This window comes from Eschrichtius robustus, chromosome 11 (genome assembly GCF_028021215.1).
Source record: "Eschrichtius robustus isolate mEscRob2 chromosome 11, mEscRob2.pri, whole genome shotgun sequence".
NCBI classification, from domain to species: Eukaryota; Metazoa; Chordata; class Mammalia; order Artiodactyla; family Eschrichtiidae; genus Eschrichtius; species Eschrichtius robustus.
The window spans coordinates 79,447,146-79,462,404 of NC_090834.1; the positions used below are offsets into that span (position 1 = coordinate 79,447,146).

General features: G+C 33.0%; 1 protein-coding gene across 8 annotated transcripts in view; it reads left to right on the forward strand.

Moving 5' to 3' along the window:
* GAS2 (growth arrest specific 2) overlaps positions 1 to 15,259 on the forward strand; it is a 159,788-nt gene that overhangs the window by 74,579 nt on the left and 69,950 nt on the right. For all 8 annotated transcript variants that reach the window (XR_011075455.1, XM_068555978.1, XM_068555980.1 and 5 more), the window contains one exon: positions 7,800 to 7,941. Coding sequence is in view for 7 of the 8 variants with exons in the window: in XM_068555978.1 (XP_068412079.1) it covers positions 7,800 to 7,941 (142 nt within the window). In the remaining variant the exon portion in view is untranslated. The remainder of the gene's footprint in view (positions 1 to 7,799; positions 7,942 to 15,259) is intronic.

Genomic DNA, 15,259 nt, shown 5'->3' on the forward strand with positions numbered 1-15,259 from the left:
TAATTCTTACCATACAATAGCATGATTTTTAAGTCTGTTCTCAAAGACACTGAGGGTCTCCAGAAATGAACCTTGGCCTTGTCTGTCTCCAGTACCTACTGTTAGAACTGGGGTAGAGTTGTGACTTAATTGGTTAAATTGAATCAGATTAAATTTCTATTTAAAATTTGTATAGAGGGACTTCGCCGGTTGTGCAGTGGTTAAGACTCTGCGCTCCCAGTGCAGGGGACGTGGGTTTGATCCCTGGTCGGGGAACTAAGATCCCACTTACATGCCGCAACTAAGAGTTCACATGCCGTAACTAAGGAGCCCCGCCTGTCACAACTAAGACCTGGTGCAACCAAATAAACAAATATTTTTTTTAAAAAACAGAGAGAGAACACTTGTTTAAAAAAAAAAATTTTTTTTAGAGAGCCTCACCAAATTAACTGAATTTTCAAGTGTATGACTAGACTTTAGGAATTTTGAAGCTAATCTCTATCTAGTCATATGTAAACCATTACTTGGGAGAACAGAAGCTTTTTATACTAGCACAGCATTTAGATAATGATTCCCATGTGGATGTATATGTAAAATTAGGCACAATGCATATAAAAATGTTTATATGTTTCATATAAACAAATGAAAGAATGCATTTGTTGTTGAACTTCCTATATTTTCTCCTTTGTAAAGCATTTGGTGCTTCTTAAATAACTATCAATGACATAATAACTTTTTCATGGAATTTCATTTTTAGAATAGTTTTAGGTTCATAGCAAAATTGATCAGAGAGTACAGAAGAATGGTACATTTGTTATAATCAATGAAACTACATTGACATGTCATTATCACCCGAAGTCCATAGTTACATTAGGGTTCACTCTTGGTATTGTACATTTTATGGGGTTTGACAAATGTATAATGACAAATATCTGCCATTATAGTATTATTCAGAATAGTTTCACTGCCCTAAAAACCCTATGTGCTGAATCTTATGATGAATCACCTGTTCCTACCTCCCTCCTCCTAAATCCCTAATTATTTTACTGTCTCTATAGTTTTATCTTTTCCAGAATTAGCTTCTTTCACTCGGTAATGTACATTTAAGATTCCACTATGTCTTTTCATGGCTTGATAACTCATTTCTTTTCAGTGCTGAAAAATATTCCATTTTCTGGATATATAGCAGTTTATTTATCCATTCACCTACTGAAGGACATCTTGGTTGCTTCCAAGTTTTGGCAATTATGAATAAAGCTGCTGTAATTATCTGTGTGCAGGTTATTGTTTGGACATACGTTTTCAACTCATTTACATCTTAATGTTTTATTGTCCATCTCACCTTTTAAGCCTGAAGTTTAATACTAGACCTTCATTTCCAACATTATTTTATATTATGCCAGAAATAATTTCAGATAATTCAAAATACTTAACATATTTTCTAGCTTTATTATTTAAATAATTTCTTTATGATTTTACAGGGTGTACCAGAATTCTACTGTGAGAAACCTTATTTTAATAATGGTTTTTTTATTTATGTAAATATTCTTATGCTATTACAGCATGAAGATTCTACCAAATTTTGCTGTAAGACCAATTCTCTGTAGAGTGGAATGTATCTTGGAGAAGGAAAAGATAGGAAAGGTTGACTTTGAATTCAATGTCAGTGAGTTCAGTTACTACTGTACTAAATTATAGCTCACTCTATCTGAGGCATGAGGTCTATTGCAGAGTCCCCAGAAGAGGTTGATGTTGATGATACCAGAAATAATTTTTCCCCTGTTTTTAATTTCAGTAATTTTGATCTTGAAGAATATATATTCATCCTTTCTAAAGCCACTTGGTGGTTTTCTTCAGATACCTTAGTACTGTGAATGTTCAATGAAATAATTTTATTGGGAGATTTTTTTTTCAATAAAATATATAGAAAAACTGAAAGGAGCAAGAGGATACAGTGGAAACATTGATTCCATCATGGAAAGAGTGCCTTTATTGCCTGCATATTTGAAAGTATATTCTATATACCCTTTGGAAAAGGAAAGATATTAGTTCCTGGCAATTTCCATTTCTTCTTTTATATATCTCTTCTGTTTTATAGCTGAAATGTCTACTTGATGTAATCAAGGGGAGTATTTTATCTCAAACTTTTGTGAAGAATGGATTATTTAAACTACTAGTAAAGTACAAAAAATAAACTACTAGTATTAAATTTTCAGTTCACTGCCTATGGAGAACTAAAGATGCCATTCTCTCCATTTTTTCTAGGTTTAATAGGTGAAAGATAATACGTATTTCTTTATTGTAATGTTACCTGGCTAAAACCTTGGGAAATAAATCAAATGCTGAAATATATTAAATTCCAGGCAATGGTGAGCTTTCATGGAGCAGTTAGAAGTGTATGGGTATAAGAGACTGAATGATTTGATTTCAACTATGTGTGAGCTCAGTTTTTTCATCTTGGAAAATGGAGATACTATTATGTACCTAATTCATGGCATTATTTTTTGAGAATTAAAGAGGATAATCTATCTGAAAGTATATGTTTTGTGTGCCTAGAGCACGGTAAGCACTCACAATGTTAATTCATTCCTTCCCCATCTACCATAAGATTCAGAAAACAAGAAGTCAGGACTGCTTATGTGTGAAGCACTGTATTTGACACTGTGGCAGTATAATGATAAATAATATCCTGGTTCTCTAGGTGTAGATTATTTTAAGTAATATAAATAGAGTTAGTCACTACTGCCCTTCTGAAGCTGTAACACCCACAACACCATAACTAGGACATACACATGCTGTACTCTGCAGCACATAAGTAAACTCTTTCTAAATGACCAACATAGTTATGCATCTCAGTAACTATATCCAGGGGAACTATTGGATTTGAGGTGACTTGAAAGACATGGGGACACTATTAGTTAGAGACAAAGTAGTCAAGGGGTCAAGTATTGGACTCTCTAAACCCCCAAATAGTGGCTTTACTTTCCCTGTTATGAATGCCCTGTCTAATATGATAGCCACAAGCCACATGTGGCTATTTAAGTGCAAACTGATTAAAAAGAAATAAAGTTTAAAAATTAGTCTCCAGTCACACTCACCACAGTTCAAATGCTCAATAGCCACATGCCACTAGTGGTTACTATAATGGGTAGCACAGATATGGAACATTTCTATTATCACAGAAAGTTCTATTGGGAAGCTATTTTAAAAGTGACGTTCAAGTTTAGGGCAAAGATAGAAATAAATTGTTTGCCAATCTTTTTCTGAATTCTTGTACCTGTAACAGAAAAAAAAATGAAATGTTTTCAAGAAAATATGAGAGAAGGAAATCATAGGCAATTCAATATATTTTTACTTGCATTGATGGCAGTGATAATAACTTTATTGAACACTTACTTCTACACCTGAATTATATTATTTAATTTGCACTCACATAGTCGATGAGATGCATTTTTTTTTCTATGTGCGTTGAATAGAAGATGAGAGTGAGGCACAGAAACATCAAGTAATTTGTCCAAAGTACCATAGCAAGAAGGTGACACAGGTGAGTTTGAACTCAGGTAATTGAATTCCAAACCCTAGCAGGTGATTAACCTAAGAGGTAATGGATTGAATTAAAAGATTTTAGAAGTAAATTTAAAATCCTTCCTTTTATTTCAACATAATTTGGTTGTTGCTTTGAGGGAATGGGGAGGACACTTTCAGATTTCAAACCATCCATTCTCTTGTATGTTCATCATTCAATTCATAAGTATTAATATAGAGGCTGAGAATATATAACTTAGGTTAATCCCACTGAGAGATAAAAGGATAAACATTAGACTATCAATATTAGAAAAATTAACATGAAATCTAAAAAGAAATAATACAAATGAACTTGTTTGCAAGGCAGAAATAGACCCACAGACATAGAAAACAAACCTGTGATTACCAGGGGGGAAGAGGGGGGAGGGATGAATTGGGAATTTGCGATTAGCAAATACACACTGCTATACATAGAGTAGATAGCCAACCTGCTGGATAGCATAGGGAGATATACTCAGCATTTTGCAATAACCTATAAGGGAAAAGAATCTGAAAAAGAATATATGTGTGTGTGTGTGTGTGTGTGTGTGTGTGTGTGTGTGATAACTGAATCACTTGAAACTAACAATATTGTAAATCAACTACATTTCAATTTTAAAAAAAGAAAGAAAAATTAACATGTATCCTACTTGTACATGATTCTAATGTTTTATTGGTAGTCATTTCTCCTTTTGCTGACACAAAATATTGAAACCTATACCATGGAGGCTGGAGGACAGTAGCATGACTTTTGCTAGTGAGTAAGCGAGCCTAAATTTCTACCCAGTCTCAGCTCAGCTTGGCAACTATTCTCAACTCATTCCATATTCAGTAACTTTCAAAAAATGTTCAAAGGTTTTACTTATATTTTTCAGTTATACTTTTCTTAATTTATGGGAAGCATTTTATGTGTGCTATAAATTTAGTGAATTTTGAAGGCCCTGGAAACATGTCCCTTGGGGATGTAAAATCTCTAAGGCAGAGTATTTGCTGCTGCCCTCACGTTGATTATGATCTAGTGTGAGGGGTCAAATCTAACCATTCATTCATGTATTCATCAATCAGGTTCTGAGGATATAATATATAGCAGCATTGTCTGGAAAAACTCATCTGAGTAAATCATTAGAGATGGTATATAATTTAAATGCCATAGGAGTTCTTTGGATAGTTAAGCAGTAAAGGGAAAACTAATATGGAAGATGAGCTATATGTGGAGGTTCTCTTTTGAATCCCTAGTTCTTTACATCTGAAGTATTCCTCTCCTTATCTGTGGTCAATTTTTTAGCTATTCAAGTAGACACTCTCATAATTACTCAAGACAGCTCTCTATTCTAAACCTCTTCTTCAAGATTTTTGTGGCAAGGTGAAAGCTGATTTTATTCAATACATCAATTTGCTTTTATTTTATTTAGTGATATTAAAGAAGAGATTCAGAGCTGTCATTCTTCCTAGGATTTTCATGAGAACCTAGAGAAATTAATAATTTTTTAAAAATAACAGAACTTGGAGAGATATACAGTAATTGCTAAGGTTTTTGGAACTTTATGAATATTTTTGTGTAAAATATGTCAAAAAATATTTATAAGTTCCAAAGGTATTGAGTACTGATATTATCGAATCATTTGTTCTTTAATTCAAGTGAAATATGACATCTGCTCTAAGACTCTTATGTATAAATGGCACAGCAACCTTGGGAAGACTGTTGACCCTTCGATTTTTGGTTGGTATGCAGCCAGGAAGAATATTGGATTCTACAAGCTATGAGCTATGTCCCTTGATGGATTAAGTGTCAAATCAATCTAGCTTCTCTGGTGCAATCTGGATATTGTATTCCTTTTTGCCATGAAAACCATGCACCTCATGTCCTTTGGCATGCCCTTATACATGTCAAGTATTTTATAGTTCCTAGGTTATTGTTCCTGTGTGCAAACTCATTCATCAGCTTGAAGTGGTTTCACAAGGTTTTTTTTTCCCCACCCAGGGATAGAGGTGGTAGATTTTAAAATGGCTTAGTGTTTGACTCTGTTTATGTTCTTTTCTATTTGCATCATAAAGAAGCTTTACAGTCACCTCCTGAAGACTTTTTTTCAGCAGATCTTTTTGTTCTGTTTTGGCTGACATGATTTACCTTATTTGATTATTTAATTGGAAAATATTGATAAAATGTAAAAGTCACTCAGAATCCTACTACGTATTTTGGAATTATGTAAAATAAGATATAAATGATTCTCTATGCATCAATCACCTTCCTCAAAGGTAATTACTATCCATCTGATGGATGTCCTCCTTGAATTCTTCCTAAATTAATGTTATATAAATAAATACAATATTCATATTTATAATACAACATATTTATATGCAACTTAACTTTATATATGACCATCTATATTGTGTGTGTATGTACATATACATGCACCAGTACATATGTGCACACACACACATCATAAAATGAAATTGTAGTGTACATATGTGTTTGCAAATTATTGGTTTCTGCTTAAGAGTATATCCTGCACATTTTTATGGTCCAACACATATATATTTATCTTATTCTTTTTAAATTATTGCACAGAGTTCCATTGTATTTGTATACTATATATTATTCAAGCAGCCCTTTCTTGACACATTCTATGTCTGTTTTTTTCCTATTCAATCAGTGTTGCAACAAATATACCTGTCCATATATTTTAAAGTAATAATACTATTATATTTGCAAGATATATTTTTAGGAGTAAATTGCTAGATTTAGGGATATATGAATTTTAATTTTAGTAAATATTGACTGATGTTCATGAATATTTTATAAAGGAGATATTAAACAGTGCTATTTCTTATTGTTTTTTACAATTCATAGAGGAAAGCATTTCTTTGAAAACCACTACTTAACCAAATTGGTTAAGAGGTATTGTTATATGTATATATGAATATATGTGTATTCATGCAAACATTTTTTTATGTCTAAGCCTAAAACAAATTCAGTCAGCATCAAAGAGATGGATCTTTGCTATTGGACAGACACAGTCTTTGAGTGATGTAGTAACTGAATATTTTAGTTATGTAGCCATAAAATCCCTGGACAGGAAAAGCCCTAGTAATAGATTGATGATAGTAGGCTTCACCAGTACACCAAGACCACTATTTCATTTTTTTATAAACATCTTTGTAAATGACCTCAACAATCAACAACATTTTGTTTATATTTTCTTGTTCACAGAGAATAGAGGAAATAACCCTATCTGTGAATTGAAATCACAAAATGCTTCTCCCTTGATCTTTTTGCTCTCAGAGGCAAAGCTCTATTTAGCCCAGATCATCCAAATACTTGGCTCAGTTTTTCATATCACATAGAGTCACATTCTGTGACTTCATGGAATGCCGTGAAAACTGGTTATATTCTATTAAAGGAAAAAACCTCACATGACTCTTTATAACATTTGGTATGGTAAGGGAGATTTCCAGGGCTAAAATTTTATGAGGCTGATAATAGAAAAGTCTATCCAGGTTCACACACTCCCTTTTCTTAAGCATTTTCTTATCCTGGAAGAGAAATGATGCAGAATGTAAACATGTTTCAAGGTCAGATAGCAGAAATCCAACCAGAATTATTTTTATATTACATAAGAGAGCAATAATCTATGGTTTAAAAGGAAATAGTCTAGAAGAATGATGGTAAAATGTTATTGTTAAAAGATAAAAATTTTTAATATTTCCTTTTCTTAGTATTGGTGATAGAGAATTATGGATGTTAGACAATTCTGCTGCTTTCTTTTGACTTTATAATTCTATTGTAATTTTTATTGTGTGTGTGTATGTATACACATAAAAATGCAGGTGTGTGTGTTACATTTTATCTATATTCATATACTGTATTTGTGTTTCACTCTTCTTTCACAAGTGAGAAATTCATTTATACATACTTTATGAGAAATACTGACAGAATATTTAGATGAAAGAGAAGGCCAAAAAAGTAGTAGAAGAGAAAGAAAAGAGGCAATCTGAGCCAGGGAAGGGATTTATGTATGTTTACTTCTAGATACTAAAAAGGCAAGTATATGTTTACAGGCACAGATTTTCCTAGTCTCTTAATTAAGAACTAAGTTTCATTTGAGTTTCATGTCCTTTCCTATAGTTCTTTACAAACCTATTTATTGACATAAGATTGTACCAAAGCGTTTTGTTGAAAACATAAATGTACACTTAATGTGTCACTGTGATGACTGCCAGATATTCCACCAGAGTGAGATTTCTTTGTTTTTCAGAAACTGCCCTTAAAGAAGATTCCATGCAAGGCCAGTGCACCCTCAGGATCCTTTTTTGCCAGAGACAATACAGCAAACTTCTTATCCTGGTGCCGAGATTTAGGGGTAGATGAAACATGTCTGTTTGAATCGGAAGGTTTGGGTATGTACATTTCCTTCAGAATTTTAGCTGATATAATATTAAAAGTATTGTTTGTCTGTATAACTCTCAAGCCTAACTTTTTTTGTGTGATGTCATTTCACACTTTGTTAACTTTAAAAAAAAATTGTAGTTTGTTGTAAACTTGCAGTTTTTTTGTAAACTTGAGTCTTTGAAGGTAGAAAAATTCACCCTTTTAATCTTGGTCACCTTGTGCGTAAAATAACAGGAACGTTAAGTAGCAGAATCCTTTCCTGGTTAAAAATAAGTACATACAGTGCAAAATTGTGGGATATTTGGAAAATGTAGGGTTAAGTTTTACCACCAGGCTCTTACCTGGGCTAGAAGGGTAGCTATATATGTTCCAGCCCTCCATCAAGAACATTTTTGTCTTTTCACCTCTACAAAAGTATGAAAACACCATCTCTCATAAGCTCTATCTTTCTTGAAACTGATTTTTTTTCATTAGTTAAGCTTATTTTTAGTTAATGAAACTTATTTTTTAGCTAGTTAAAAATTAGGTAAACAAGCAAGAGATTAGGATAACTGAAGACAATGGAATAAGAGACAGATGTTAGTGCCTAGGCCTACCCAGATAATTGTGGGGTTTTTGTTTTGTTTTAAGATTGAATTTTGGCAGATCCACTTCCATACCATAGTTTTGTATTTCCTTGGGAGAAAACATACATTGGACCATTCAGTGTTTTGACATTACTTGATACCCTTAAATGTTCAAACCTTCGACATAAGATCTACCCCAGTAGAACTCTACTATGGAAAATATTGGAATTAAAGTCCAATTCTAGTAAAGTGGAACTAAGTGAAGAAAGGAGGTATTTATGGGGGAAAAATGCTTTGGTTCTTTTACCTGAGGCTTTAAAAAATCAATTCACAAAATAACGTAATACAAATATTAACATCACGGTAAGCTGAGCATCCTTCAGTGAGAACAAGTATACAAACTGCCTTCTGAACAATGAGAATACACTTTGCCCTGAGACCTCACAAAACAGCGTTCCCCTACTGAACCTAGGAAATTGACGGTATAGCAGCTAAAGTCTTACTCATTTTATGTGCTTAAGGAAACTTGTATTTGTACTAAGAGGAGTTGATGTGATATGGAAATACTGTCATCAAATTTCTGAGAAGTCTCCCAGCAGAGAAGAGAATAACATGAACTTAGACTAGGAGAACACTTTATACCTGAAAGAAAAATTTAACCAGAAAAATTGCACAGAAGCATACTATATACAGCAGTGTGCTCTATGAATGCTCATTGTATATGTGAGCTTTGAGTGTTCTTACCATTTCCTCACGTCAAAGTAAAAAAAAAGTTGGTGGAAGATATGTATGGATATAATTCTTTTTCAGTGCAGTGGTAATTTTACAAATAGATTTTAACTTTCACATTTATAGGTTTATGCACGTGGAAGAGTTGCGAAAAAAACCCTTGAAAGATCTAGTAAATGTCTGTGTGTGTGTCTACACACACACACACACACACACACACACTCTTATATATATATAAATTTTTAAAAATCAAATCTTAGTCACAAGAAGCACACTCTTTATGTGTGGACAAATAACATCATGATTTAAAATTCTGGAGTGCCCCTGCATTGCTGAAGAACTGCCACATGGGGAAACTGCTTTATTTTTTGTTAATTTGTTTACTGCACAGGTTTGCATTTTAAAAAAAGCATTTTTTCAGTGACTACTGTAGGCCAAGTGGATTACTAGGAGCTCTGAATGTAAATATGGTCTTGTCTCAATTTTCTTACTATTCATAAGTTCTTTTGTTAATTGAACTAACAAAACTTTCAGTTGGACTCCAAGAAGCTTGGATGGCTTTTTAAAACCCCATTCAGGTAATAAATAATACATTTTATTTTGAAACAATAAAGCATAAAGCAGCTTATGTAACAATGGTCCTGGTATATAAATACATACTCTGTAGCATATAAAATTATGTCATGAAGAATTTTTAGATGGTCGAGTTCTTCACCCTGTTTGAAAAAAGCTGACTTAATAAACAAGAAATTTTTATATAAAAATTAAATACATGATAATTTATATGTCATAACTGTTGAGTATTTTGTTAAAATATCTTTGATTCTGGTTATCTTCTACAGTATAACTTCACTTATACCTTGCAATTAAAATGTATTTATATAGCCAAGAAGGTTTAATAAGACCACATTTTCAAGGCTATAAATTTTAAAAATAATTTTGAATCCTCTCAGTACCAAACTAAATCAAATAGTTAGGCTTTCTAGTTTGCTACTCAGTGAAAAGATAAATTTGAAATTTCTGCTGCTCAGAATAGGGCATGAGGTGATGTACAGTAGGCCCTGTGGAGATGGAAAAAGGGAGCCAACACTATAGCATTGACTTCAGGATTATTCAGAGAAAGGAAACAGCTGTGCCCATAGATGTTAATGATAATCAGGAGGAAGGCCAATGAGAAATTCCATTTCCCCAAGTGGAACCCATTCTCCTTGGATTTTTCTTATTATTCACTTGTGGGTGAGGAAGTGATTGAGCCGCTGCACTTGCAGAATTGACTTTCTTGCAACAATAATACTGTGTACTCTGCTTGATGTCTTTTCACACTTCACTTTTGAAAGAGAATTTAGGGCAAGGGTTTTTTCTTTTTTCCCTACCTCAAGATTTCATTTCAGTAGCACACAAGATGAAGAGCATCCTTTGTGTCCTAGTGTTTTGAACAGCAAATAAAAGGACAAGATGCCCTGATGAAGGGGAAAAATCTGTTTGAATGAATGATAAAGTAGATCATTGTACTGAATGTGTATCAAGAGGCTTCTGTCTTTAGCTCTTCAAAGGTCTTCGCCTGCATAAAGCATTCTTATCTTTGTGGCAACTGATACGTTACCCTCTGTTGCAGTGCTCTTTTTGTACGATTATTTGCGGGAGGATCTTAATTCACGACTCACTCTATCTGTTCCCTTTCCACAACAGCTAATGACAAGAAATCTCAGTGGGTGGGGAAGGGATGCCAGGGATGAACTAGGGAGTATAGACAGCATCTTATTCCATATGCTTCTCTCGTGCTTGTCGTTTTGATTCTTGGCAGATAACTTTCTATGCCACATGACGCGATCACATACAGAGTGTAACCTTCCATTTATCTTCTAAGACATTCTTGAGAGAGAATTTTTCCTCTGTCAAATGTCAGTTCTTGGATTATAAGTTTACTAATATCTCAGAACAGTGTTTCAGAAGTGAGACAATAGAAAAATGGATAAATATCATGAACAGCTTATTCATAAAAGACTTATAAAAACAGAGATAAAAATGTTTGACACCTTAGTAATAAGGCAAATGCAAATAAAAACTATGAAAAATTAGCGAGGATTAACAATTGTATATTTAGTGCTGAGTATAGAGGAAAGTGGGATCTTCTATGCATTGCTGAAAAAAAATTGGACATTGGCATGCCTTCTTTGGAGGGCAATTTGACATTATGTAAGATCTAAGAAGTGCTCATATCTTTTTATCAAGTTGTTCTACTTCTAAAAGTTTATTTGAAGGAAGTAAGTAGAGATAAGCAATAGAATGTCCATTGAAACATTTTTTATAATAGTAAAAAAGGGGATGAACTGAATCTATTTGGTGGCAGCTTAAACAAACTGTAGTCATTCATAGATACCAAGCAAAAATAATATTCATAATATTTTTGAGACTATTTAAGAATATGAGAAAATTATGATATAATATGAACATGAGGTCTCAGCATTTACAGCTGGTAAATAACAATAAAATACTACATTCAGAATCTGAAAGTAAGATAAATAGTAATTGGGTTGTAAGTAATATCATTTTCTTCTTCAATTCTCTATTAACACACTTTAGACCATAAACAGGTATGGCATGTAATCTGAAACATGAACAATTTTATTTATATTAAGATAATTTGAACTAAGTTGCATAGAGATTTATCGACATCAGTATATTATACATCAGTGTATTTTATACATCAATGTATTATAAGGGCTGTTATACATTAGGACCAAAAATCTATGACTTATTCTCAATTTTAAAAAATTTTAAGTTATGAGCCCTAAAATTGATGCTCCTATATGATTTTTTTCTAAGATATTTTAAGTAGAAACTATTTCCTTAAATTAGTGATACTCTCGCATGGAGGATTTATTATTTGTGATTTACTTTAGCCCACTGATTTAGAAATTGTTAAGTTAGCTTAATTTTTTCCTCAGAGCTTTGTTTATTTTGCTTTACTTATGTACATTCCGGTGAACTGGAAGTTGGAAAAAGATAAAAGGATGGGGGAGGGAATATTTGAAAAACGCACATTTTTTTCCTTGCTGTAATTGTGTCAATATTATCGTATTATTGGATGATTATAGGATTTGGAGGCCAGTGACTATTCTTCATCTATTTCTCTGAGAAAGAATCTACTCATCAAGAAAAGGGTTTGCTATCTGCTGTGCTAGCATGCAAATGTGTGTGATTTGTTTTTTATTTTTATTTTCTGTATTTGTGTTTGCTGTGTGGCACTGTCTTCTTTTGATGCATGACTCTGAAGAGTAGTTTTATACAATTCTTTGTTCTATTGAACACTGGTCAAGCACTGACCTACCTACAGTATTGGTCTGATGTTGCACTAAAGTGAAAAGGATTGTGTGTGGATTTTTAAACATTAACATTTTCTGTCTTATACATATTGCATCAGAAAAAGAATCTATGCCTGCCTTCCAGTGTTTGATAAATCATCCCTTGTGGTTGTTGTTGTCTGTATTGAGGACTATAAGAGTATTTCTGTAGAAAAAAAGTTATATTAATTTTATTAATATTAATGTAGAATAACAACTTCAGGATACCAAATTAGCTCTGGGTTATTTATATTCACATTATTTCTTCCCCAGGAACAATTTATTTTAGACTTTGGATTTTTTGACACCTGTTCTTATAAAGTACTTTACTAGCATCTTAATTCTGAGTTTGAGCTCAGAAACTCTTTCCAAATGTAGCGATTTGCCCATATGTCAGAAAAAAATGTAAATGAGGACAGTACAGTATGGAATCTGATTGAGAGAACTAAATGTCTCCCAGTATCAAGGATTTGATGGAGTCAGGGTTGAATTAGGAAAGGGGACAGCCTTCTAGCTTTTCTAGAATCAAATTTTCACTGTACAATATTAAATAACAATAGTTATATGCTCAGTAAGGGTAGCCTAGCAGTGCACATGTGCTATCATATCTACTCTCCCAACAACCATCATTTTATAATGAAAATGCTAGGTTAGGACCAAGAGAATTAAATAACTTGCCCAATATTAACAGCTTCTCAGTGACCCAGCTAGGATTTGAATTCAGCTTCATTAACCTTCAAAGATCATGTCCCTGTGTTACAGAAAGTTATGCTTTGTATGAGTTAATTTTAGAAGTTCATATGATGATTTCAAGTAAAAGGAAAAGTAAAATATAAATAAAAACCAAATTAGAAAAGACTCTTGACTCCTTCCTATTGCTGCTCTGAGTGATAGTGACTTAATCCATTAATTTCACATAATGTCTGGGTGCTAGAGACAGAAAGGGCACTCCTTGCTCTGGGACATTTTTTGACTTAGTGGCAAAGGCAATTAACTACATTTTATTCTATACATCTTCCATCACTAATGAGATTATGAATGAATTCTCTTTGTTTATGTGAATTATACGGCTGCTGTATCCTGTTTTAAATGCGAACAGTGATTCTGAGAAATTTGGATACACACACACTCAGCATTCATGAGTTTGTGAGATTTATTCTTGTTTGCCTTTTCTTCTCTTTAGCCTCCCTCAGATCAGTTTAAAGGCACCCAAATTTCTTTGCTATTCCTAATTGCTCCCTACCTTTAAACTCAAGGATTTCTGCGTGTGACTTTCTGGGAGTGACATGATGTAGACAGCCATCCCTTTACTTTCTTGGGAGGCATCTTTTGTATCTTATAGATCCTGGTAGGTGATAAATGCCCATAATACCCATTAAGGGCTAATCCAATTCCTAAATTATTTTTTCTTCCATTCATCATCATAATCATCATCATCATCATCACTATTATCTTAAACATTTCTAGAGCATGTTCCATATATCAAATCACATTTGAATATTTCAACCAAAATAGATATAGAATTATAATTGACGTTTATTGTAATAATCATAACATTGATTAATATAATGATTCTCAAACTTTAATGTACATATTCATCACCTGGAAACCTTGCTTAAATGTAAATTTTGCTCAATACATCTGGGGTGGGACCCAATAATTTGCATTTTTATCAAGCTCCCAGCTGATACCAATGCTACTGGTCTGTGGACCATCACTTAAGTAGCAAAGGAGTAAAATTTGTTGAGTGTTTACCATATACCAAATGCCCTTAACCATAAAATTACCTCATAAGAAAGAGCAAGTAGAAGGCACGTTTTAGAGATGAGAAAATTATGTAGTCTGGACTAGAAGCCAGTTTTCTGACATCTAGTTTACTGTATCTTCTACTATGTCACTCTTTCTGAGTATGAGAATCTGTTCTCTGCTCTGGGGAGGTGGGAAGCTATTAAATTTATGATATTTTCACAATTTAATATTCAGTCAAAAATAAAAGTTTTGCAAATTTCTTCTTAAATATAAATCTAAAATATAGTTTCCTTTAAAACCAACATGAATATTATTGCCTCTAATGTATATAAACCAAATAGATAATGAAATTTTCATATTTTCATTTTTTGTCCATCTGTTGAAACTTAATATATATAGGTAAACTATACATTCATGGTCTAATGCATTTTATCCTTGCAGATTCTGTGACATTAAAACTCTACCCCTTGCCTTAGCAGAAGGTCTCATTTTCTATTCCTGGAGCTAGCAGCATTCCATTTGACATTTGATGCCCATGAGATTTTAACAGAATCTAGGTTATAAGATTGCCACATATTTTGAACAGGGATCTGTGTTGCTTTTCCCAGAGGTGTTCTGCCTTATACATTTCTTCGAAACAGTTTTGATTATTTAAAAAGAAGCCTCCAATGATAAGACCTTTTGCATAATAATCACCAGTGACTAGACAGCTTTTTGTTTTAAAGAGAATTTGTTCAGAGGAAAGAAAGCCATACTGATCCCCTCTTCTAACCACAACTCAAAGCAAAAGACCATATTAATATTGTAATGATAGAGTGAAAAAAATGTTTCCTACCATAAACCTCAATATAAGTATAAATTTCCTTATATTTTTGAAAAGACAAATCAGTAAAATGTCTTTAAAATGAGTAGTACATACAACTCAACATAAAGGCTTT